The sequence below is a fragment of the Ctenopharyngodon idella genome, chromosome 1, assembly GCF_019924925.1.
Source record: "Ctenopharyngodon idella isolate HZGC_01 chromosome 1, HZGC01, whole genome shotgun sequence".
In the NCBI taxonomy this organism is placed as follows: Eukaryota; Metazoa; Chordata; class Actinopteri; order Cypriniformes; family Xenocyprididae; genus Ctenopharyngodon; species Ctenopharyngodon idella.
The window spans coordinates 597713-621849 of record NC_067220.1 but is presented as its reverse complement, the minus strand read 5'-3'; the positions used below and the strand labels follow the sequence as shown (position 1 = coordinate 621849).

The 24137-nt window shown below is 38.7% G+C and overlaps 2 protein-coding genes and 1 long non-coding RNA gene across 3 annotated transcripts in view; 2 read left to right on the top strand and 1 right to left on the bottom strand.

Annotated features, from left to right (window-relative positions):
- The first annotated feature begins 5367 nt into the window (after window positions 1–5367).
- LOC127499800 (B-cell receptor CD22-like) lies at window positions 5368–12021 on the top strand. Its single transcript, XM_051870441.1, has 7 exons — window positions 5368–5527; window positions 5872–6210; window positions 6309–6557; window positions 10148–10390; window positions 10474–10561; window positions 10669–10714; window positions 10925–12021. Exons 1-7 carry the CDS (start codon window positions 5473–5475, stop codon window positions 10928–10930), a joined length of 1026 nt encoding a protein of 341 aa, XP_051726401.1. The 5' UTR covers window positions 5368–5472; the 3' UTR covers window positions 10931–12021.
- The window catches only part of LOC127500827 (uncharacterized), a 69130-nt gene continuing 51298 nt past the window's right edge, over window positions 6306–24137 (bottom strand). The window contains exon 3 of the long non-coding RNA XR_007926449.1: window positions 6306–6408. This is a non-coding gene — a long non-coding RNA (uncharacterized LOC127500827). The remainder of the gene's footprint in view (window positions 6409–24137) is intronic.
- LOC127500450 (B-cell receptor CD22-like) overlaps window positions 17059–24137 on the top strand; it is a 101791-nt gene continuing 94712 nt past the window's right edge. Inside the window, exons 1-5 of the mRNA XM_051871550.1 lie at window positions 17059–17120; window positions 17224–17565; window positions 17664–17912; window positions 18018–18272; window positions 18350–18598. Coding sequence (XP_051727510.1) covers window positions 17066–17120; window positions 17224–17565; window positions 17664–17912; window positions 18018–18272; window positions 18350–18598 — 1150 coding nt within the window. The 5' untranslated portion in view covers window positions 17059–17065. The remainder of the gene's footprint in view (window positions 17121–17223; window positions 17566–17663; window positions 17913–18017; window positions 18273–18349; window positions 18599–24137) is intronic.

Below are 24137 nucleotides of genomic sequence, written 5' to 3'. Positions count from 1 at the left end.
GGTGTGCCTTATGCTGGCCACAATAAAAGGCCACTCTAAAATGTGCAGTTTTACTGTATTGGGGGGGTCCGAAAACCAGTCAGTATCTGGTGTGACCACCATTTGCCTCACGCAGTGCAACACATCTCCTTCGCATAGAGTTGATCAGGTTGTTGATTGTGGCCTGTGGAATGCTGGTCCACTCCTCTTCAATGGCTGTGCGAAGTTGCTGGATATTGGCAGGAACCGGAACACGCTGTTGTATACGCCGATCCAGAGCATCCCAAACATGCTCAATGGGTGACATGTCCGGTGAGTATGCTGGCCATGCAAGAACTGGGATGTTTTCAGCTTCCAGGAATTGTGTACCGATCCTTGCAACATGGGGCCGTGCGTTATCATGCTGCCACATGAGGTGATGGTCGTGGATGAATGGCACAACAATGGGCCTCAGGATCTCGTCACGGTATCTCTGTGCATTCAAAATGCCATCAATAAAATGCACCTGTGTTCGTTGTCCATAACATACGCCTGCCCATACCATAACCCCACCGCCACCATGGGCCACTCGATCCACAGCGTTGACATCAGCAAACCGCTCACCCACACAACGCCATACACGCTGTCTGCCATCTGCCCTGTACAGTGAAAACCGGGATTCATATGTGAAGAGAACACCTCTCCAAAGTGCCAGATGCCATCGAATGTGAGCATTTGCCCACTCAAGTCGGTTACGATGACGAACTGCAGTCAGGTCGAGACCCCGATGAGGACGACGAGCATGCAGATGAGCTACCCTGAGACGGTTTCTGACAGTTTGTGCAGAAATTCTTTGGTTATGCAAACCGATTGTTGCAGCAGCTGTCCGGGTGGCTGGTCTCAAACGATCTTGGAGGTGAAGATGCTGGATGTGGAGGTCCTGGACTGGTGTGGTTACACGTGGTCTGCGGTTGTGAGGCCGGATGGATGTACTGCCAATTTCTCTGAAACGCTTTTGGAGACGGCTTATGGTAGAGAAATGAACATTTAATTCACGGGCAACAGCTCTGGTGGACATTCCTGCAGTTAGCATGCCAATTGCACGCTCCCTCAAAACTTGCGACATCTGTGGCATTGTGCTGTGTGATAAAACTGCACATTTTAGAGTGGCCTTTTATTGTGGCCAGCCTAAGGCATAATCATGCTGTCTAATCAGCATCTTGATATGCCACACCTGTGAGGTGGATGGATTATCTCGGCAAAGGAGAAGTGCTCACTAACACAGATTTAGACAGATTTGTTAACAATATTTGAGAGAAATAGGCCTTTTGTGTACACAGAAAAAGTCTTAGATCTTTGAGTTCAGAAAAATGGAGGCAAAAACAAGTGTTGCGTTCATAATTTTGTTCAGTGTAATATAATTTACTTTAACTAATGCATAAAGATATTTGATTATTAATTATATATGAAACAATGAAATTACTTGTTAACGATTCCTTTTTTGATAGCCAGAGAAAAATGATGAACAGAAGACCTGCAATACATGAGTATGAGGTGAGATAATCAAAAGACCATGGAATCATGGAATAAAATCAGTTAGAGGTATCAAAATTAGCTTTTTTACACACATAGTTGTTTGTGTGTGTCTGTGTCTGTCTATCTATCCATCCATCCATCCATCTAATTTCACTTTCTGTTTCCCTGTAGAACGATAATCCCGGGGGAAACAGATATAGAACTCTTGAGTCCAGATCTTCTGACCATTACAACACACTCACAGTAAGTGAAATATCAAAAACTACACATGAAAAAGAGTTTGTGCTTTCAAAAGTTATAAATAATAAACATTTTTCACATAGACAGTCCATCCCAGACCTGCTGATCACCAGTCGGGCTCTTCTTAATGAGAATCTGTCAGTAAGTTGGAGATCCTCAGGTCTTCTCGATTTATAAAATAAAGAAAAAAATGTCCTCACTACTAGTCAATAGATACTGAACAACACTTTCATTCAGTTACAAGCAGGACTATAAAAAAGTAATTTCAGAAACACTAATCAAATTCAGTTCTGTGTAAAAGTGTTTCTTGTCTTCTTTCTGTTGTAGACACATAGCAAGACACCACGATAAGATGAAGCACAAGTTAAACTTACCTAACTTTTGCTGCATCACTGAACACGCCCACATCACAACTACCAATGAAAATAAGCAAATTTACATGTGAACGACATGATTTTCTGTTCTACAGTGGAGTGATGTTTCACATTGTTTTTTTTTATAAAAGAAAGTAATATATTCATGTATGATCTCAGTGTGTGATGAATGAACAGTTAAAGTGTAATCAATAAACAAGTTTTCCACTGTGAGCAAGTGCTGTTAGAAAGAACCTTATGCAGTAGTGTGACTACAATGAAATTTAAGTATCTTTAAAATTGAACTGTTTATTAAAATGCCTGTTTGACTCATATTTTATCTTTATTCTTTTTAAATAGAAATTAAATGATCAAAAATAAACAGACCAGTTTCAGCCCATCCTAGACAGCAACATAGCATCGGCCCAGATCCGGCCCACATCTGGTCCGTGTGTAATCCACATGTACCAGATGTGGGCCGGATCTGGGCCACACTATGTTGCTGTCTGGGATTGTTTCAAATCGCAGCTTATATCATCCTGTCATGTGATTTCAGCAAACGAGACTTCAAAACGTCACACTGTTTCAAATTTAGAACGGTAGGAACATTCAAGTAATCCATGTGACTCCAGTGGTTTAACCGGAAGTGACGTGAGTGGCCCCCCCATAATTTACCACTTTATTTAAAAAATAGTATTATTCAAAGTTCACGGAACAACTTCTGCTTTCACGCATATGCCGTGGTGCTCCCCCTACTGGATTGCAGTTTTTTGTGCAAACAAAGCACTCGCATTGCTTCATAAAATTAGGTTAAACTATTGGAGTTACATGGATTACTTTAATGATGTCTTTACTACCGCTCTGGACCTTGAATGTGTAAGTTGTGTTGCTCCCAATGGAGGGACAGAAAGCTCATTTCATTCTACTCTCCGCCTACTGAATGTGTAAACATTATGGGAAGTGCGTTAGCCAGATGGAATTAGGGTGCTTTCACACTTGAGTGTTTGTTTTCGGAACCTGGAGCGTTTTCTCCCTTGGTTTGGTTTGCTGGTTTGGTGTATGAGAACATGGCAATATAACCAAAATTTATATGTTTATTATTTACTTGTTTGACTACAGCAGCTATTGATTGATTAACAGAATTGAAGGTGTACTGTAATTGTCATACAATATGAAAATAAATTATGGTTTGGTTAACTATGTGTAAATGTGTTCTTAATCTATCGTCTTAATAATTGAAATGTAGCGGTCTTATCTTGTGCACTTAATTTGCCACGCGCAACCGCATAGTAAACACGCCTGTGGTAAATAAAGTAAAATAAAAACAGAGCCGCAGCTGCTTTTCAGCAGTTTACTTTGCCATTCCTATTCATGCTAATGTAACAATTATTGCCATACTCATTGATAAATACTCTATAATAATAAAATGTTTGAATACTTAAATATGCAACTCCTCCATCGCAGAGCTTTGAAAAACTTCTTCAACGGATCTATTCCATCATTAGTTCTGACTGGTGACTCTGTGCAATGACAGTTTTGCAAACAAAATAAACAATTTTGGATTAACTAAGCTATCAGTCTAATTGGGTATATGTATGCTGTGCTAGGTCAGAGGGCAAGTCTCTGAATCTATAAGAGTTGTCCAAAAAGTTGCTAGATTTGTCGCTAGTCTTTTGAAAAAAAGTCTCAAAAGGGTTGGGGATGCCGCTAAATCTAGTGACAAAATAGTTAAATTGGCAACACTGAGAGTGTCTATTGAAAATAATTTTAGCCAATGGGATCACTTGGTATAGACCCGATTTTGAGCGAGGACATGATTTGGCTGGTAAATACCCTACTACCATTGGTCTTTGGCGATTATGTAATAGGTAGGTGTGGCTCTGAGGCTCCGCCTTCCTTGTTGCGTAAACATTCTGTGGTTCAATTCTTCTGTTCAGTTTGTTGAAGTCATGAACGTAAACATGAACACACTGGAGGGCCAATTTATAGAAAAAAAATAAGTTTCCACTGTTTTTATTTTTCCATACTATAAAGCTGCTTGATTTAAAGCAAACTATTGTATAAAAAAGTTATAAAAAATAATAAAACAAAACGATGTGTAGTGCTGAATTGCAGAGCTTTTGAAAACATAACATCGCTATGATCAGATTTACATATTTATCAAAATGCCACTCTCAGCAGTGTGGGCAGCACTGGGATGTTATTTTAAAAATAAAAGGATGGTGCATTTGTCTGTGGTCAAAGTGACCATTCACTCTTATTTAATAAATGTCTTGAAATATTTTAGATTTTTTTATTATTATTGATTCAAGAGTAGAAAGAAAGAAAGAGTGGAGTTTCATTATAGAGCCTGACCACCCCTACTCTAAATTTAAGCAAGTGTTACGCAAAGCTTTCTGCATGTCAAAACATTTGAATTCACTGACCATTCAAAATTCTGTCTGAATTGTTGCATCACTGCTCGTGTGGGCAAGAGTCAAGAAAGGGGAAGGAACCTTTTTGTTGCAAGCATTTTAAAATAAACTGTAACCGTGAGAAATTCTTCAGTTTAATGCCTGCTGGAGATCAGAGTCACCAGAACATGGTGAGAGTTACTCTGGTTAATAATGTGAATAAATTGCAAACTGCTCAAAATAAGTTGTGTAGGGTTATTTTGAAAGTACACCCACGGATGCATTTGCGAGAGGAACATTATAGGAAAATTAGTTTTTTAAAAGTAGAAAAAATGGCAATTTTTTTTAAAACTAGTAATGGTGTTTAAGATATTAAAGAAAATGGTTCCAAAGTATCTGTTAGAATATTATGTATTTGTAAGAGAGGTTCACTGCCATTCTACAAGGGCAAGTAGAAATTATATATATCCTTGTAGGTTTAAGAGTGAAATGGGAAAAAAATCTGATTTTTATTTACTAGCTCTGTTGCTTGGAGTAAATTACCTAGGTGTATCCAAGAGATACAAGTTAAGAGTATTTTTAGAAAGGAAGTAAAAAAAATGGTTGTTTTATCATTGATGTTTGAACTTTGAAGTTTGTGTGTACTGAGTTTCTGAACGTGATGTGAATTGCACTCCATTAATGATTTGTTCATCCAGTTTTTTTAAGATACTGAGGACCACAATGGAAATAAGCCTAAGGCTTTTTTTGTGTATTTTATCCTCAACTATTTTGAAATGTGTATGAATTAGTCTTTTTTTGGACTTTTCTGTATTATGTTTTAAATTTTGTGAAATAAAACAAACAAATATAGTCTGATTAATACTGTTGTGGAGAACAATGAGAAATATTCTCAAACCACAATGAACAGATGGTGATTTATGGAAATGGTTTTAAAGCTAAAGACTATGTTTTTCTCTTGATCTGTGTGTTATCTTATTTTTCTCGTAGCGATGTGCGTCAGAATGGCTCCTCCTCTTGCTCTGGTGATTCTGCTCATGATTCACAGTGAGTCATTGGAGAATTAACAAATGTTGCTTAGTCGGTTATTAAATAAACCTGTTAATTGTGACTATCTTTAGTTGGGGGTCTGCCAATCAGTGGACCCCTGTTGTATCACTTTTCACGTTTTTTTTTTTTTTTTTTTTTTGGATTAATAAAAAAATGATATATTATGTAAACTTTAGTCACAGCTAAAATTAAAAAATTGAAAGGTTACTTAATTGTCTCTCCCACACTAAAATGTGCCATGTTAAATTAAAATAATAATGTACAAGTTTATGACAGCATGAACGATATTGAGGACAACATGAGGAACTTTTTGGGTGAACTATCCCTTTGATGTGTTTCAGGAGCTCATGGCCAGTATAGTTGGTATGTGAGTTACAGTCCTTCACACATCTGTGCCCTAAAGGACTCAACAGTGGAAATGACCTGCACTTACCCGTCTGGATATCAGATCATGAAAGTGTTCTGGACCAAAACAAATGTAATGAATAACGTAGAGCCACCAGATTTGTCTGAGGACCCTAAGTACAGTCAGATGGTTTACTCTTGTGGACATTACCAGTTGTGCTGCGCCATCAGACTGAGTCATGTGACACTGAACGATGTCAATGAGTACTACTGCAGCTTCATTACACCTATCGGAATTTCAAATGGTTATCCAGGAGTGTATCTTGCCGTCACAGGTGACTTTCATGAGGTTTCTCTCTTCTTCTGTGCATTATGTTGAATAATAATCAGTGTATGACAGCAGCACTAGATATAATGTGTGTGTTGTGTTCAGATCTTCAGGTGTCTCAGTCTCCTGAGAGAGTGACAGAGGGAGATTCAGTCCGTCTGACATGTAAAAGCAGCTGCACTCTGACTGACAGAGCAACATTCATCTGGTACAGAGACTCACAGCTAGTAACTACAGGAATTATTGGAAACCAGCTCATCCTCAGGAGAGTCAGCAGAGAAGATACAGACAGATATAGCTGTGGTGTAGATGGACACAGTTACAGATCTCCTGCTGTTCAACTCAATGTCAGGTGTAAGTATAAATGTATTTTCTTTTTGTATATGACAAGCAGGGCAGGGCAAAAGCCATGAGTGAACTGTGCGAGGCCGGTGGTGTGATTGCTAAGGAGCATCACCTGCGTGCTGCACCGATCTTGTATCTCTCATGGAGGAGCTTCAGAAGCATAAAGGGAGGAGCCATGAGAGAGGACCAGGCCTGGACTATTTATGTTTTGTTTATGTTTGTGGCAGTCATGATCAGGCGACCCATGACCATCTTCACATTTTTAATGTCTAATCTTTCAAATATGTTTTCCTGTAGATCCTCCAGAAAATCCAGTGATCTCCATCAGTCCATCTGGTGAAATAGTGTCAGGAGATTCAGTGACTCTGATCTGCAGCAGTGATTCAAACCCTCCTGCAGAAATCAGCTGGTTTAAAGGAGAAACGTTTGTAGGATCTGGAAGAATCTACAACATCTCAAAGATCAGCTCTGATCACAGTGGAGAATACAAGTGTACTGCCAGCAATGAACATGGAGAGAAATACTCTGAAGCGGTGACTTTAAAGTCAAGCTGAATTTGCATGCTCAGACCCGGCCCCACTTCCAGCATACGGGTATAAAAGGGCCCACCGTGCATTGCTCAGACAGTTCAGTTCTTTGCAGCTCAATGATAGCTTGCAGCCCTGTACAGATCAGCGGTGTTTCTCTCCTCTGTTCCAAGAAGATTTGTTTGTTTGTCCCCTTCTGAAAGAGTGAATTCCTCTTAAAGAGCAGTTCAAGGCAGTTAGTGTTGTCTTTCTGACCGTGTTCCTCTTCTGGGTGCAATCAGGTTGTCTCGGCCTCGGACGGACAGTGTTCAGTGTTTAGGCCGTGCCCACATTGAAGCAGCCTTTGTGGATGGCTCATGTTCTCACTGTGAGAACATGAACATCAGCACAATGTGCTCTAAACTCAGGTACTTCTTTAAGAGGCCCAGAGTCTCCTTTGATGCTCCCCATCCTGGTTCTTCTACCCCCGGGTACGAGGCCTTGGGGATGTACGCCAAGGACAAGCTTGAAGATGTGCCTTTGCAGAGAACTTGATTTCTTCGTCCCTAGTGGCGAAAATTTACAATGCTGCTGACCAGGATTAAGGAGAGCCCGGACCAGCAGCCAGGCCTTAACAACAGCAGAGGCCCTGTCGCAAGCAGGTGGAAATGCCAGCTCGTCCTCAGGCCACTAAAAATCCCGTAAGGGTACAAAGAGATCCTGATACGAGCAACCCAGAGGAGGAGGAGGGCACACTGTCCTGCACAGCCCAGGACTGGGTCTCCCGGCGGAGGGACGGGAGAGTTTGCTCCACTGGCCCACATGGCGCAATTTCCTCTTTCTCTGGGTCACACACATACATTCACTCTTGGTGCTCGTGGCCCTCATATTGATGGCCCAGCACAGAGTTGTGGCAACAGAACCGTTTCAGACACCGTTTCAGTTTTTTCTCCTATGGCGGTTCTGAGCCGGTCGGTCTGTGGTCAGAACTTAATGGTGCACAACGAGCCCCAGCTGGGGCTTCGAGTTAGCTGGGAGAAGAGCAAGCACTCCCCTGTGCAGAGCATCTCTTTTCTCTGTGTGGAGCTGGACTCAGTCTCCATGATGGCAAGTCTCTCAGAGGAATGTGCTAGTGCACTTCTGAAATGCTTGTATCTGTTTAAGCACAAAATGGTGGTCAATCTAAAACTTTCTCATAGGCTTCTGGGGCATATGACATCCTCAGCCACAGTCACACCGCTAGGGATGATGCATATGAGACCGCTTGAGAATTTGTTGCACGACCGGGTTCTGAGATGGGCATGGCGCATCGGGACACACCATGTATCAATTACATGGCAGCGTCGTCGTACTATATTCAGCCCTTGGATAGATCTTGCATTCCTACGGGCCAGGGTGCCCCTGCAACGGGTTTCCAGGTCGTTGTCATGACAGATGCCTCCAAGGTGGCCTGGTGCACTTTGTGCAATGGGCATGCAGTTTTAGGGACCTAGACAACTGCCAAGAGTTGTTGACAGTGCTTTTGGCCCTGAAGAGGCTTCATCCTTGGATTCAGGGCAAGCACGTGTTGGTCTGTATGGTCAATACAGTGACGGTGTCTTATATCAACCGGTAGGGTGATATTCGCTTGCGTCACGTCACAACCCTCCCACCATCTAGTCCTTTAGACTCTGAAGAGGCTAAAGTCAGGTTCTGATAGTTGCACAATACTGGTGCTGCACGATATTGGAAAAAGCTGACATTGCGATATTTAGTGTATTTCTGCAATATACAGTAGTCAACATTTGAAGTGGATCAAAAAAGTTAATCAAAGTTGTCCTTAGAACTTAGTTGTCCTAAGAAGAAGGTTTTAGGACAACTTTGATGAAAGGGTTTGATCCACTTCAAATGCTGTCTACTGCATGTTGCAATATTAAAATAAATAAATAAATAAATAAATAAATAAATAATCACCAGATGACTTGAATAGCTCTATTTTGAAAGAATTAAGCATTCTACGATGATTGGGGTGATTTTGTAGGTGAGTGAATATTTTTGCTTTATATTTTTCAGGCAAGTCTGACAGTATTCAGGTACAGAAACTGAATAATCAAATGAAAATAACACTACATAATCTGTATAAATTAAATATAATTAATCTGTGTTAAAACTACATACTTTTTTTTAAATTTTGTTGTTTGATTAACATTTATGACAGAAAGCATCAGGGGTCTCTGTCACGTAAGACCGAATATGTGGATCCAAAATACTTTTTCAATTGTTTAGTTCACCTAAGCCATAAGCAACTGTGTTTATGAGGATATTTGATAGTTTATGGGCATTTTGACTTGCGTGGTGTCTGGACCGTGTGGATTAACGATCCCTATACTTGACATCTATATATGATTTCGATGCTAAAACGAAATATCATGCAGCCCTAATACTGGCCCAATCAGACCTGGTTCGCAGACCTCATTCAGATGTTGGTTCTTCCTCCCTGGTGGATCCCCCTGAGAGAGAGGGCATGATTTGGCACCCGTGCCCGGACCTCTGGAACCTCCATGTTTGGTTCCTGGATGGGACCAGGAGGAACTCTGAGGTCTGCTACAAAAAGTGGCAGATACTATCCTTCAGGCCCACTCTACAAAGTAGTTGTGCAAGTTTGGTCCTAAAGAGCTGAACATTATAAAAAAAATAAATAAAAAATAAGACATTGATTAGCTTGTTCAGGTGTGTTTGATTAAGTTTGGAACTGTGCAGGACAGTGGTTCTCTAGGACCAAATTTGCCTAGCTCTGGATTAGGCTCTAAATGTGATTTAAGGCAATTGATGGTTATGTCAAAACCATCAGCACCTGATCACATTTTCTCTTGGCTGTTATAACTCCGGTACAACAGCCAGACCAAATTTAATGTTAAAAATTCAAGGTTCATAAACCCATCTAAAGCAAGCGTTGATCTCCATAATAGTGATTTAAGATTGTGTTTTAAATTGTTTTGCTTGTTAACATCAGGTGTCTTTACTACTGGTCAATTAACACTCAGGTATTAACAAAATTATCTTATTAACTTTAACTTTAACAGTGCTTCAGTATTTCAAATATTTCTCCTGTAGATCCTCCAGTGAATCCAGTGATCTCCATCAGTCCATCTGGTGAAATAGTGTCAGGAGATTCAGTGACTCTGATCTGCAGCAGTGATTCAAACCCTCCTGCTCTGAACTTCAGCTGGTTTAAGGAGAATGAAAGCTCAGCTGTTGGATCTGGACAGAGTTTCAGTGCACTACAGAGTGGACGCTTCTACTGTCAGGCTCACAATCAACATGGATCTCAGAGATCAGACGCTGTAACTGTCACAGGTGAAGCTTTTATTAACACACTCCTGTATCTTCACATCATTCATCAGTTTGGAGAGTTAATCATGATGATCTTCCTCTTTCAGTTCATCATGATGCTGGTAGGAATGTGACTGTGTTCGCAGCGACATCTGGAGGATTATTCATCATCATCATCATACTATTTATAATGTTGTAAATAATATAATATAATATAATATAATATACTTTTAAATAATGCAGAAATATATTTGGTTATTAATTAATTATGAAACTACTTATTTGTGTTTCCTTTTTGATAGTCAAAGAAAAATGATGAAAAGAAGATCTGCAATGCACGAGTATGAGGTGAGATGACAAAAAAATAACTACAGAATTAAGTCAGTTAAAGAATAAAATTTGTATTTTTACGACATATTTTTACGGCTTTGTGATGAACTGACTGTATGCTTTGTATTAATTATAACAGAATATAAATTATGTGCTCAAATTATATTTATTTCGCATTTGTCAAAGTAAAGAAATTATTCACATTAATCATATTAATTTTGTTTTTAGGGATGACCGAAGTCTTTCTGCAGAAAATCCATGAAACAAGGGGCTTAAGAGCCAGTAGTTTTAGTGTTTTAAGTTGATCATTTGTTGTTTATTTGTTGATTACGAGCTGGTTAAATATGTTTTTAAATTATTATTTTAGCAATATTTTTCGGTCAAAAATGACTGAAAATTTTCACGTTTTTAAATTTTTAAATTTTTTGCTTCATCGAAATGGGATGAAACTATGTATTAGCTATGTGAACACACAACAAAATCATGGATATGATTCGGATATGTTAAAAGGTCGTAAAAATATAGTCACACTTGGCTCCTTCGCGGTCAAAAACGACCGCCATAGGAAATGAATGGGAAATACGAAAACTCAAAGAAACAAGAAACCTTGACCAAAATTAGTCTTTGAGAATGTCTAAATATAAATCCAAATCCACATCTTAATAAAAATAAGTATTTATGTCTAATAACACTTGATAATTTATAAGCCACTTTATATAGAACTATATAGGAATCTAGTGGTTACACCATGGCATACAAAAGTTTTTCTTTTTTACTCCCACCAGATGGCACTAATATACCTTCAAAGAATTGGATTTTAAATGCCTCGTCTCTATTTTGACATGGGTGCTTTAATTGAAAAATAAATAAATAAATAAATAAATCATAATAATAGAAACAAATTGTGTATTATTTTCAATGGGGAAAAATAGCTAATAAAAATGTTATAAATATTGCATGGTATCATACAATATCCTAAAAATTCTGAATAATAGTCAAAAATAGTATTGAACAGAAATATATTTCATTGGTTTTCTGGGGCGAAAAAAGGTTACATTTTAAGGCTTCGATCATTTTTGAAGAAGCCAAGTGTGACCCCTAAACCAAAAGGACCAGAGGGTTAAATGTCCTATTGGGTTTCATACAAAGAAATGCACGTTTCACTTGTTCAAGGTGTTGTATTAAATGTTTATTTTTTTAGCTTACGCATACAATTAAGTATATGAGCATATTTGACATTAAATAGGCCAAAGTCTATTTGTAAGAACATGAAGGAAATAATAAAATTGCATATGCAAGTTACAAAATTCTATAGTTGAAGCCTATATCGTTGAACTAACAATAAATACTGTGTTTGTATACATTGTATCCATGTGTTTGTATCTATTATTAAGCATGATCAATAGGCTGTGTTGAAATATTGCTCACATCATCATATCTTATGCATGTACAGAAAAGTGACACTGTGACACAGTGACACTGAGGATAGTCTGTGCCGGCTATATATATATATCTAACTCGTAAACATTGAGGCTGAAAGATAATCCCAAGCTACCCACTTGTATCTACAAATTTGTGGTGACATTCATGTGAATTCAGCTCATAAATACCATATTTATGAACACACCATCCTTTCCCTGTTTACCTCACATACACACACAAGTCCGGTGTGAGAGAACAAAGTTCTTCAAGGGTTAGTTCTATGGATGCATGATATATTGGCCACCATATCGGGCCAATATATGTTAATTTTTAATGTTATCATTATCAGCCAGATAAGAAAATTTGGCTGATATATTAAAGCCGATGTACACCGATCAGGCATAACATTATGAGCACTGACAGGTGAAGTGAATAACACTGATCATCTCTTCATCACGGCACCTGTTAGTGGGTGGCATATAATTGTGGGTGGCCAAATTGTGATGGCTAGACGACTGGGTCAGAGCATCTCCAAAACTGCAGCTCTTGTGGGGTGTTCCCGGTCTGCAGTGGTCAGTATCTATCAAAAGTGGTCCAAGGAAGGAACAGTGGTGAACCGGCGACAGGGTCATGGGCGGACAAGGCTCATTGATGCACGTGGGGAGTAAAGGCTGGCCCGTGTGGTCCGATCCAACAGACAGGCTACTGTAGCTCAAATTGCTCAAGAAGTTAATGCTGGTTCTGATAGAAAGGTGTCAGAATACACAGTGCATCACAGATTGTTGCGTATGGGGCTGCATAGCCGCAGACCAGTCAGGGTGCCCATGCTGACCCCTGTCCACCGCCGAAAGAGCCAACAGTGGTGCACTGAACGGAAGGCTAACCCACCCCACCCAGGTAGGCTTTGTTGATATCTGAACCATAGGCCCACAAAGGTGTCCAATCCGGCCCGCGGGATGATTTGAACTATAATAAAAAAAAAAAATAGAGATGACCTAGTCCACTGGTCATAAATCCAAACGTTTTTTAGTTTTATTTTGGTTAATCTTTATTCCGGGCATGCAAACAAAGTGCTTAATTTCCCAAAATACTCTACCATGCACAAGCTCACTGTTCGCGAAAAATAGGAAGAATAATAGAAATATTAAACTGGGGTTGATATGAATGTATCTCTGAAGGGAACTGTCTTCAGAAAAGTTTTGATGGCTTTTCCTCTTATCTCCGTATAAAGTAACGTTAGTAGTAGGGCTGGGAATCGATTCCAAAAAGAATCGATTCCGAGGCATTGGGAATTGAGAGTCGATTCCAAAGGTTGGAATATAATAAAACAACATCCCCAATGATAAAACATGTTAGGAGGTGACAGAGGAGGATCAGGTAACAATTAACTAATCTGACGCACCATTTTACGTCAGATACATAAGCAGATCAATTTGAAGGTTTAAAAGACGGGAATGTAACTGCTCAATAAATTACTAACGATTGTGGTTAGTCAGATTTAGGTAGCCTAGGTAGCATATGTGTAAAGGCCCTAAAATAAAAGTTTATATGTGTAAAGACAATGTTAGACACGGTGTTGGTATTAAAAAAAAAAAAAAAAAAGAATAGAAAATAACAGTAAGGAATTGATTCTTGGAATCGATTCTTTCGATTCCAGAAACAGGAATCGGAATCGATTCCAAAAAATCCGGAATCGAACAGCCCTGGTTAGTAGCCTATTTATCGAAAAGCGCTGCTTTGTGTATAGCGGTAACCATGGAAACGCTATGTCACTGCTGGTCCATAAGCGCCACCTACTGTCAGAGAGTGAATTTGCATTTTCATTCAGCCCATCTGCTGATTTTGTTTTGTGCAGGTATCTTATGTAGCATAAGTTCACAAAGCTAAAGTCACACCATGCTGTTCTTGCTGTTAATCTTGAAATTATACAGTAATTTAAATTAAAAACACCTGCTCATGCTCATGTGCATAACATCTTTTTTGGGATTGTAACAAAAATGCATTGTTTGCCTCTAATATCAAAGAGCTACATGAAAAATAAAAATAGGTGCATCACTAATAAAAAAATATTAAATAAAGCATTATTTTAAAAATCTAAAAAACAAATGCAGTTTTAAGGAGCAGTGTACTAGTTTTCTTGCAAATTAATTTGTTGTTTATATGGTTAATATTAATGCAACTATCAGCACACTAAGGTTTTTTTATTTATTTATTTATTTATTTTATTTTATTTTTTTATTATTATTTCAGCCTGCACATGGTTATTTTTTTCCAATCCGGCCCTCAACCTAAAATGAGTTTGACACCCCTGGCCTAGGGGGTACGGTAGTGATCAGAGTAGACCCTGAGATAATATAATCAAAGAAGAGAATATTATATGCCTACCTGACTCCTCCTAAATCTATAAAAGCAAATCTTTTACAGGAGTTATGAATAGAGGAAGTGGCTTGTGGTACTTCAGGTCTGTATGCGTCAGTCAGCCAAACATATGTCATTTGAGATTAATGGGAATGTTAAAGAATAGCTTATAGGTATAATAAAGACATTCTTAAAATATTTTTTACCTCCTTGAGATATTCACAGTTCATCAGCATCATCTATGACGTCACCACTCATCTGTCCATGGATGTGTTCTGAAATCATTCCTCAGCCAGAGGAAGCAACTTCACCCTTATAGTGCACTATTTTAGGGTACAGACATTTGTAGTGGCAAAGAGAGTGCTAATTCAATCCCATAATGCACCGCAATAATGAGTGTACAATAGAATGGTGACTGGTGCAGAAAATGGTGCTCAATCGTCTTTATTCACTCTTTTAAGTGGACTACGGTGGGCCTGTCCAAATACCCACTCTTGAGGTTGTGGCTATTTGAGAGCGTTTGCATGTGACAGGAAGTGTGCAAGGCTGTCCCAGGTGTGAAAGACGTCAGCACTCAGTGCCCTTTACAAACACTCAAATATGCTTTGTGTATCCCATCATGCATCATATTCAGGAACTCACGTTCCCCAAATTGTTGAGGAAAATATTCCAAACTAAGTTAAATTAGATATTGTAATCAAATTAAAACCGTGTAAACACTTGCATTTGTACATCAGGTTATCAAAAGCTCTACACACACTTGCAGTCTTCACACCTACTTGAACACTTGGGCCAAATACAGGAATTACATCATGTTAGTAGACAAGGGCTCAAGTGCAAAGACCGCAAGTGTGACTATTTTAACAGGGTTAGGGTTTACTGCTTACTTCTTCTGAGCACCTAAAGGGACACGTGATGAAAAAATATATATATACAAGATGGGAGGAAAGTTACATGCCAGTGCTTTTAAAATGTGAATGGTGAAAGGGTATAGGGGATGATTTCGGAAACGGCCCGTCTCTTACAAGGGTCACACTGAAAGATGCTGCTAGTTCGAAGTTGGACTAAGTTAAATACAAATATATGGATACAAAACTGTATCTACGACCATATTTAGACTTAGAGACAACAGAGAATCAGACACTATGAAGGGACACACGGCCACTATTAGAAAAATAAGCTTAGAAGATCTCATAAGATTGATGTTTAGACATTCAGAGGAAGCATCTGTGATATTCTAGTACTTAATCAGCAAGTTCTTATTGTTTATTACCAAATTGCCAGTCAAAGTTTATCAAAAGCACAATGAAGAAATTATGTTATTAGTTCTTTAGGAAGATGCAGATAAGTTTGAAAACATTATAAAATGAGCATCTCTGAGAACCGGTGTAGAGTTTCTCTCAGTTTAACTTTTATTTTATGTCTTTAGTCTGATGTGTTCTCTGTGATGTTACTCTTTTGAAATGATAAACTAAACCAGCACTAGGTGAAGTGTCATGAATTAGACCACAGAGGTGTTAACCACATGTATTTTAGAGTGTGAAAAACCCAGTGCTGTTTCAACCCGGTCATTTTAGTGCTGGCAAAAAAAGGTAAGAGCATCATTTACTAATCGTTCTTTAGATTCATTATCATCAAACAGCTTTCTGTTAAATTAACTTTATTTTTTAATGGTGTGAATGATTCTGTTTTGAAAAATGTTCAAAGCTGCTGTTTGTGTTGTAATTATGGGGTATGGAGTGTAGATTGGAATGAAAATTGAAAGTATTTTAGCATACGGTGAAAACATGAAGGGGTAAGATATAATTCTGGCCCTCGAAATCCACTCTCCTGCAGAGTTTAGCTCCAACCTTCATCAAATTCACTGCCTATATCTTTCTAGTAGACCTGTAGACCTCGATTAGCTTGTGTTTGATTAGATTTGGAGCAAAACTCTGCAGGAAAGAGTAGAGAACCCCTGATCTAAATACACTGTTTGGTCTAATTTTTGGAAATAAAATGTTGTTTAATAATATATTTAACACGATTTCTGAGCTCAGTCAGTAAATACAGCTTTGGTTAAAAGCTTTATCATTTAGTACTACGACAGCAACCTGTGTTTAAAATTCTATCCGGTCTTCAACAGGAAAGACATTTATTTGAGGACAAGCATGATAAAATGAATAGATTTTTATTTAATCTTCGTTTTTCTGCTTCTTTTATTGTAGTGGTTGTGTAAGTGTTTAGTGTTTGGCCATGTTTTGCTTGTAGATGTAATAGAACAATTGCAAATACTGACTATTGATCATCGATTAGAGCAGGATTGTGTGTGTTTTGTTGTGTGTATAAGGTTCACTTTGCATTCTAGAGGCTCGATTTGCACTAGCTGGAAAAAGGAACTTGAGAAAATGGAGAATGTGTGATAAATTAGCTTCTTTAAACTATTTCTAAACCAAACCTCAATAAACACCACCACAGGCAGTGAACTAATGATAATATTTACGTTTATTATGTATTATCGTATAAAAAGTAGACTAAAATCAAGTTTAAAACTTCTGATTCATGACAGCAGAAATAAGCCACTGTTCATTTGTTGTAGGTGTTGCTCTGATGTCAGTCAGAATGGCTCCTCCTCTTCCTCTGATCTTTCTGCTCATGATTCACGGTGAGTGAATGACTAAAGAGGAAACTGTAAGCAATTTCCCTCCCCAACATTCTTTGTACAAAAGCAGATGTTGTTTTCTTCACTCTATGAATTCTGGTTTCAGGGGTTTCTAGTGCTGATTGGGGTGTGAGTTACAGTCCTTCACACATCTGTGCACTAAAGGACTCATCAGTGATAATGAGCTGCACTTATAAATACCCTACTGGATATCAGATCAAGAACATGTTCTGGACCAAAGGGCCATTACAGGAAGGTGTAGAACCTCCAGATCTGTCTGAGGACCCTGAATATAGTCAGAGGCTTCAGTATCTGGGAGATAAACAGCAGAACTGCACCATCAGACTGAGTCATGTGACACTGAAGGATTCACACAAGTACTATTTCAGATTCACCACTGATAAAGACAAATGGATTGGTAAACCAGGAGTGACTTTTACTGTCACAGGTGACTTTCATGAGGTTTCTCTCTTCTTCTGTACATTATGTTGAATAATAATCAGTGTATGACAGCAGCACTAGATATAATGTGTGTGTTGTGTTCAGATCTTCAGGTGGAGTCTCCTGAGAGAGTGACAGAGGGAGATTCAGTCCGTCTGACATGTAAAAGCAGCTGCACTCTGACTGACAGAGCAACATTCATCTGGTACAGAAACTCACAGCTAGTAACTGAGAGAAGAGACAGAAACAATGAACTCCTGCTGCAGTCAGTCAGAAGAGAGGATGCAGGCAGATATAGCTGTGCTGTACACGGACACAATCACACCTCTCCTGCTGTTGAGCTCAATGTCATGTGTGAGTACAGATTCATTTGTACTTTAAAAAAACACACACACACACACAAAAAAAAAACACTAGAGATTGTGTTTGAATGAGATGATTTAACTGTTGTCCTTTTAGATCCTCCAAAGAGCGTCTCAGTGTCTATCAGTCCATCTGGTGAAATAGTGTCGGGAGATTCAGTGACTCTGATCTGCAGCAGTGATTCAAACCCTCCTGCAGAAATCAGCTGGTTTAAAGGAGGAACGTTTGTAGGATCTGGAAGAATCTACAGCATCTCAAAGATCAGCTCTGATGACAGTGGAGAATACAAGTGTAGATCCAGAAATCAACATGGAGAGAAATACTCTGATGCTGTGACTTTAAACGTCATGTGTGAGTTAATGATCATCTGCACATTGTTCACATCCAAATCCACAATTTTCCAGCATTTTCAATTGTATCCGTTTTAGATCCTCCCAGGAGCGTTTCAGTATTGATAAATGGATCTGGTGAAATAGTGTCAGGAGATTCAGTGACTCTGATCTGCAGCAGTGATTCAAACCCTCCTGCTCTGAACTTCAGCTGGTTTAAGGAGAATGAAAGCTCAGCTGTTGGATCTGGACAGAGTTTCAGTGCACTACAGAGTGGACGCTTCTACTGTCAGGCTCACAATCAACATGGATCTCAGAGATCAGACGCTGTAACTGTGACTGTTAAAGGTAGAGCAGCTCATATACTTACTTTACTCTTTCTAAAGTGATGCAAATTAATTTACTTTTTTTGTAGAACGTCTGGTGATATTGTACATGTCCATTGGAGTGGTTTGTGGAGCTGCAGTTGTCCTTACGATGTTGCTCGTTTGGTAAGATGCTGTGTGTGATTTTTTTATTGTAGGTACAGTGGGTACGGAAAGTATTCAGACCCCCTTAAATTTACTCTTTGTTATATTGCAGCCATTTGCTAAAATCATTTAAGTTCATTTTTTTTCCTCATTAATGTACACACAGCACCCCATATTGACAGAAAAACACAGAATTGTTGACATTTTTGCAGATTTATTAAAAAAGAAAAACTGAAATATCACATGGTCCTAAGTATTCAGACCCTTTGCTCAGTATTTAGTAGAAGCACCCTTTTGATCTAATACAGCCATGAGTCTTTTTGGGAAAGATGCAACAAGTTTTTCACACCTGGATTTGGGGATCCTCTGCCATTCCTCCTTGCAGATCCTCTCCAGTTCTGTCAGGTTGGATGGTAAACGTTGGTGGACAGCCATTTTTAGGTCTCTCCAGAGATGCTCAATTGGGTTTAAGTCAGGGCTCTGGCTGGGCCATTCAAGAATAGTCACGGAGTTGTTGTGAAGCCACTCCTTCGTTATTTTAGCTGTGTGCTTAGGGTCATTGTCTTGTTGGAAGGTAAACCTTCGGCCCAGTCTGAGATCCTGAGCACTCTGGATAAGGTTTTCGTCCAGGATATCCCTGTACTTGTCCGCATTCATCTTTCCCTCGATTGCAACCAGTCGTCCTGTCCCTGCAGCTGAAAAACACCCCCACAGCATGATGCTGCCACCACCATGCTTCACTGTTGGGACTGTATTGGACAGGTGATGAGCAGTGCCTGGTTTTCTCCACACATACCGCTTAGAATTAAGGCCAAAAAGTTCTATCTTGGTCTCATCAGACCAGAGAGTCCTTCAGGTGTTTTTTAGCAAACTCCATGCGGGCTTTCATGTGTCTTGCACTGAGGAGAGGCTTCCGTCGGGCCACTCTGCCATAAAGCCCCGACTGGTGGAGGGCTGCAGTGATGGTTGACTTTCTACAACTTTCTCCCATCTCCCGACTGCATCTCTGGAGCTCAGCCACAGTGATCTTTGGGTTCTTCTTTACCTCTCTCACCAAGGCTCTTCTCCCCCGATAGCTCAGTTTGGCCGGACGGCCAGCTCTAGGAAGGGTTCTGGTCGTCCCAAACGTCTTCCATTTAAGGATTATGGAGGCCACTGTGCTCTTAGAAACCTTAAGTGCAGTCGAAATTTTTTTGTAACCTTGGCCAGATCTGTGCCTTGCCACAATTCTGTCTCTGAGCTCTTCAGGCAGTTCCTTTGACCTCATGATTCTCATTTGCTCTGACATGCACTGTGAGCTGTAAGGTCTTATATAGACAGGTGTGTGGCTTTCCTAATCAAGTCCAGTCAGTATAATCAAACACAGCTGGACTCAAATGAAGGTGTAGAACCATCTCAAGGATGATCAGAAGAAATTGACAGCACCTGAGTTAAATATATGAGTGTCACAGCAAAGGGTCTGAATACTTAGGACCATGTGATATTTCAGTTTTTCTTTTTTAATAAATCTGCAAAAATGTCAACAATTCTGTGTTTTTCTGTCAATATGGGGTGCTGTGTGTACATTAATGAGGAAAAAAAAAAAGAACTTAAATGATTTTAGCAAATGCTACAATATAACAAAGAGTGAAATATTTAAGGGGGTCTGAATACTTTCCGTACCCACTGTATTTAACTGTATTGTAGATTTTTTTTTTTTCATAATAGAAATGAATAAGAATAATTATACACAAAGTTGACCAATGAAGATATTTGAAATATTTTCCCATATTGTTTTTAAGGAGAAGCAGGATAAAAAAGAGAAATGACACACTGGAGTCTCAGGTGAGAAAAATGAGTTTGGTTATGGTTAGTTTACTGATCAGGGAAATGTACTAATGAAAAGATTGAAAGTCTGAATGCTGTTGTGACTTTATATTGTGTCAGTTATTCCTTCTGTTTTCTCTTTTAATGGCAAAGATGAATCAGTCCAGACCTCATCCTGACAGAAGTCAAGCTTCTGATGTTGAGTCGAATGAACCTGTTTATGAAAACGTAATGGTACGTTAAAGGGTTAGTTCACCCAAAAATAAAAATAATGTCATTTATTACTCACCCTCATGCCGTTCCACACCCGTAAGACCTTCATTAATCTTCGGAACACAAATTAAGATATTTTTGTTTAAATCCGATGGCTCAGTGAGGCCTACATAGCCAGCAATGACATTTCCTCTCTCAAGATCCATTAATGTATTAAAAACATATTTAAATCAGTTCATGTGAGTACAGTGGTTCAATATTAATATTATAAAGCGACGAGAATATTTTTGGTGCGCCAAAAAAACCCAAAATAATGACATATAGTGCTGGCCGATTTCAAAACACTGCTTCAGGAAGCTTCGGAGCGTTATGAATCAGCGTGTCGAATCATGATTCGGATCGCGTGTCAAACCGCCAAACTGCTGAAATCATGTGACTTTTTGGCGCTCCGGACCGCTGATTTAACACGCTGATTCATAATGATCTGAAGCTTCATGAAGCAGTGTTTTGAAATCGGCCATCACTATGTAAGTCGTTATTTTGGGGGTTTTTTTTGGCGCACCAAAAATATTCTCGTTGCTTTATAATATTAATATTGAACCACTATACTCACATGAACTCATTTAAATATGTTTTTTGGTACATTAATGGATCTTGAGAGAGGAAATGTCATTGCTGGCTATGTAGGCCTCACTGAGCCATCGGATTTCAACAAAAATATCTTAATATGCTTTCCGAAGATGAACGAAGGTCTTACGGGTGTGGAACGGCATGAGGGTGAGTAATAAATGACATTATTTTCATTTTTGGGTGAACTAACCCTTTATTGTTATAATTATCATCAGTTGGTGTGGACATTAATATAGTTATTTATTTTGTGTTTTTTTCTTTAATGGCAAAGATGAATCGTTCCAGACCTTATCATACGAGACGTCAAGCTTCTGATGTTAAGTTGATCGAACCTGTTTATGAAAATTTACCAGTAAGTTAATGTTATAGTTATCTTCCATTGGTGTGGACGCTAATATAGTTATCATATATTGGTGTGGATGGTAATATAGTTATTGTTATAGTTATCTTTACAGTACCATCCACATGTGGGCATTAATATAGCTATAGTTGTGGTTATCTTATCTTTATTGTTAGCATCTATTGTTGTAGATGCTAATATAATTATTATTATAGTTTGTGGTGTGATGGGTCAACACACTATGATTTAATGATGAAGACCTGATACGCTAAATATAATTTACTGTTTAAGATAAAGTAACTCAAGTCATTTTATACCAACCCGGGAGTTAAAGTGTATTAAATATTAATGTATTCATTCTCTAATTCTATCTTTCTTTTTTCAGCATGTGATGAAGAAGCCATAGTGTTTTGGACAAATGGCAAATTATTTTACAGCTTTGATCTGTCTCTCTGTGGGTGGAGCTCTGAATGATTGACAGGAGTGTCACGAGTCACATTTATTTGTTTAGCAGATGGTTTTATCCAAAGTGGCTTACAAATGATGAACATAGTTTAACAATATTTGCTACTGCACAATGTCAAGTTAAAAGTATAAGACAGATCAGTGCTAGAGCTTAAGTGAAATACAGTATAAATATTGTCAGTATAAAATGAAGTATAAAAAATGAAGATGTCATACTTTGCGTGTTCTTTGCACCACCTGCTGGTGACTACAAACCAATGCATCATTTTTTCTTTTCTTTAATTAATTAAAGTGGATCTGTGATTTTCAATGTGAAATAAAATCTTCTAAAGTCATACGACTGTAATGATCGGTCGGCAGAGCGGGGATCCATTTGCAAGCTTTATTAAGAACAGTATTTACACAGGTAGACAGGGGCAAAGGCAGGAACATAAACAAGGACAGGCAATGGTCGAGGCAGGCGGCAGACAAACAGAATCAGGGTACAGGCAAGGATCAGGGCAGGCAGCAAACAATCACAGTCCAGGAAACAGGCAAAGATCAGGGCAGGCAGCAAGGGTCACAGAGAATAAACAATCCAACGGTAACAGGGTAAACAGTCCACAAGAAAACGCTCAGAGTTGATCACCGGGGCAAATCAAGACTTCGACGTGAGGTGGTGTGTGTGTAAGTCCTTTATAGTCCAGGTAATGATCTGCAGGTGTGTGTGGCATTTGGTGATTGGTGTGGAGTGTGCAGGTGATTGGAAGGGAGGATTATGGGAAATGGAGTCCAGGAACTGACAGGAACAGACGGTGATCGTGACAACGACAGCTTTGTTAATAGGTTATTTACTACTAATCTGGCACTGTTGACCTCCAAATGGCTTTTTCAGCGCTACACAGTCACATGATAGTTGCCGTCTGACGTCAGTGACATCAAAACTAGAGCAGCCCAAATCCGCCATTTTTAAATTAAACACGACCACAAAGGGGAAGATTATCAGCTGCTCAGCACAAACAAACAGTAGAACAGAGAGAATCAAGATAATCACAAAAGCTGCAGAAAAGTACCTATAGGGATAGAGAAGCTATCAGTCAAATTAATTAATGCAGAACTAACAGCAGAGATATCTGAAACACTGTCAACATGTGGTGGAGGAGGAGGGCATTGATGATACTATCCATTTTACAATGGAATGTCAGAAGTTTAATTGCCAATGGACAAGAATTAAAACATTTCATAAAAGAATTATCTGTTAAACCAAACATCACATGTATACAGGAAACCTGGTTAAAACCATCACTTGATTTTATAATTCATGGTTATACAGCAGCTCGTAAAAATAGTAGTTCTGCAATTGGAGTGATTACTTTCATTCAACAAGGTAGTAATTATAGAGAGAGATGCTTGATAGTATATATGAGGTGGGAAATGGCAAAATTATAGTATGCTGAGACATTAATGCTCATAACACATTGTGGGAAAGTACAAAAACAGATGATTATTGAAGAGTTTATGGATGACAACCAATTAGTATGTCTAATGATGGGAGAGAGACTATGATGCAGTTCATGGAAAGGAGTCAGCTATTGACAATAGTTTCAGAATAATTAGCAAGGATAAGTCAATGGGATGTTTTTTTAAAGATAATACAATTGGAAATGACCATAATCCTATTTGGATTAAGATAAAACATCAAAACTTACAGGTAGAAGAGAACTGCTCCCAAGATGGAGAATGAGAGAGGCTAACTCGGATCTGCATAAAGTAAATCACGTAACTGGGATGTTGTGTGTAAACTGGGAGGCATGAAATGATGATGTTCATTCTATTCATCAGCAGCAGTTTCCATGTTTCATTAGCGGTTCATGTTAGTAGCATATTGTGTATTTACCATAGTAACCCCAAAATGCCACATTTCACTTTGTGTTATTTTGTATATTTTTAAATTACTGTATTTTACTGTATTAAGAAAAGTTTC